The 1,691-nt window shown below is 50.6% G+C and overlaps 1 protein-coding gene across 1 annotated transcript in view; it reads left to right on the top strand.

Annotated features, from left to right (window-relative positions):
- The first annotated feature begins 753 nt into the window (after nt 1-753).
- Nucleotides 754-1,691, top strand: part of MAGEL2 (MAGE family member L2) — a 4,492-nt gene continuing 3,554 nt past the window's right edge. The window contains exon 1 of the mRNA XM_032395411.1: nt 754-1,691. Within this exon, the coding sequence (XP_032251302.1) occupies nt 1,213-1,691 (479 nt within the window). The 5' untranslated portion in view covers nt 754-1,212.

The raw sequence follows: 1,691 nt of genomic DNA, 5'->3' as shown, positions 1-1,691 counted from the left end.
TATCATCATCTATCTAATTTGAAAACTGATTTTGCTCAAGTAGATTCCCTGAAATTTCGTATTTTATTCTTCATCTATTTTCCCTATATATTAATCTTAGATCTATTTATTCACTCATTTTATTGTTTTCTAGTGCGTTTTTTGGCTTTCATTTTTATTATTTCTTTCCTGCTCTGTAACTGATGAATAGCACTAAGAAACCCACCTTGTTCTTTCGTCCCAGCCATTCCAAAGAAAATTTTCCTGGTACTAAAAAAATGCTGTCTTCCATTGATGTCTGGAACATCTGAATTTCCATTATTTCTTTCCTTCTCTCTGTAGTCTTTGTCATCCCTTTTCTCTGCTTGTGTCTAAAAATGTCTGTATACTTCAAGATATATCTCAGGAGTTTCACTCTAAACACTTCTCCTGCAACCACATTCACTCCCACAGTTAAGGAGTACCTTAACTCCCAGTTCGGTTTTCTTTTGAATCCCAAGCCATCATACAAGATGGTCTGTAGAGCATCTCTCCTTGGCAGTCCCACAGCATTGCAAATGTCCATGTCCCAATCAATACTCATAAATCTCTCTTGCTATGTGCCTCCCACTGTGTCCCTAAAAGAATCAAATACATTAGCAATTTCCCACTTTCCCAGGACAGACTTATATGTCTTCTCCATCTCCTTTACCTTAAATTATAATAGCAGCCTACTATGATTCCTGAATCTCTCACCTACATAGATTCACTTCTTTTATCCTCCGGCTCCGATTTTGCTGTATCTGAGCTCAGACCACACCATCTCCCCCCTCATGGATGCCTTCCATGTTACCAGTGGTCTGTTCCTACTCTATACTGCAGAACTGTGATTTCTAAAACATAGATCTGTTCCTGTCACTCCTCTTTGAAAACTCATCCATGGTAAGTCTCACCAGGCTGCATTTGGGGACTGGACAGAGTGAGAAGGGATCTTGTGTCAGCCAGGATTTCTGGTAGACGCCCCTATGCACTATCCACTTGTGGTGGTCGGGGGCGGGGAAGGGGCGGGATTGAGCCCCCTTCCCCCCTCCTCCTTACTGCGGAAAGCTGCAGAGCTAAGGGCACTTACTTCCTATTCACCAGTCAGCAGGGAGGGATCCTCTGATCAGCCACGTAGGCATTCTCTTCTCTCTGGAGGAAAAGGCCCAGCAGCTGTCGGAGGAAAAGGCCCACCAGCTGTCAGAGCAAAGGGACATGTCGCAGCTAAGTAAGAATTTGGGTGATTCGAGTCCCCCGGCCGAGGCCCCTAAGCCTCCGGTCTATAGCCGCCCTACGGTTCTGATGCGGGCCCCGCCCGCCTCCTCTCGGGCTCCGCCAGTCCCTTGGGATCCACCTCCGATTGATTTGCAGGCTTCACTGGCCGCTTGGCAGGCACCTCAGCCTGCTTGGGAGGCCCCACAGGGCCAGCCGCCTACCCCAGTGGCTCCGATGGCCCAACCTCCGGCCCTGGGGGGCCCGATGGTCCAGGCTCCCCCTCTGGGAGGCCCGATGGGCAAGCCTCCGACTCCCGGAGTCCTGATGATCCATCCTCCCCCTCCGGGAGCCCCGATGGCCCAGCCTCCGACTCCGGGAGTCCTGATGATGCATCCTTCAGCTCCCGGAGCCCCGATGGCCCATCCTCCCCCCCCGGGGACCCCGATGGCCCATCCTCCCCCTCCGGGGACCCCGATGGC

The sequence above is a fragment of the Phoca vitulina genome, unplaced genomic scaffold (assembly GCF_004348235.1).
Source record: "Phoca vitulina isolate PV1807 unplaced genomic scaffold, GSC_HSeal_1.0 scaffold84, whole genome shotgun sequence".
NCBI lineage: Eukaryota > Metazoa > Chordata > Mammalia > Carnivora > Phocidae > Phoca > Phoca vitulina.
The sequence above is the reverse complement of the archived record's forward strand: the minus strand, read 5'-3'. Positions and strand labels throughout refer to the sequence as shown.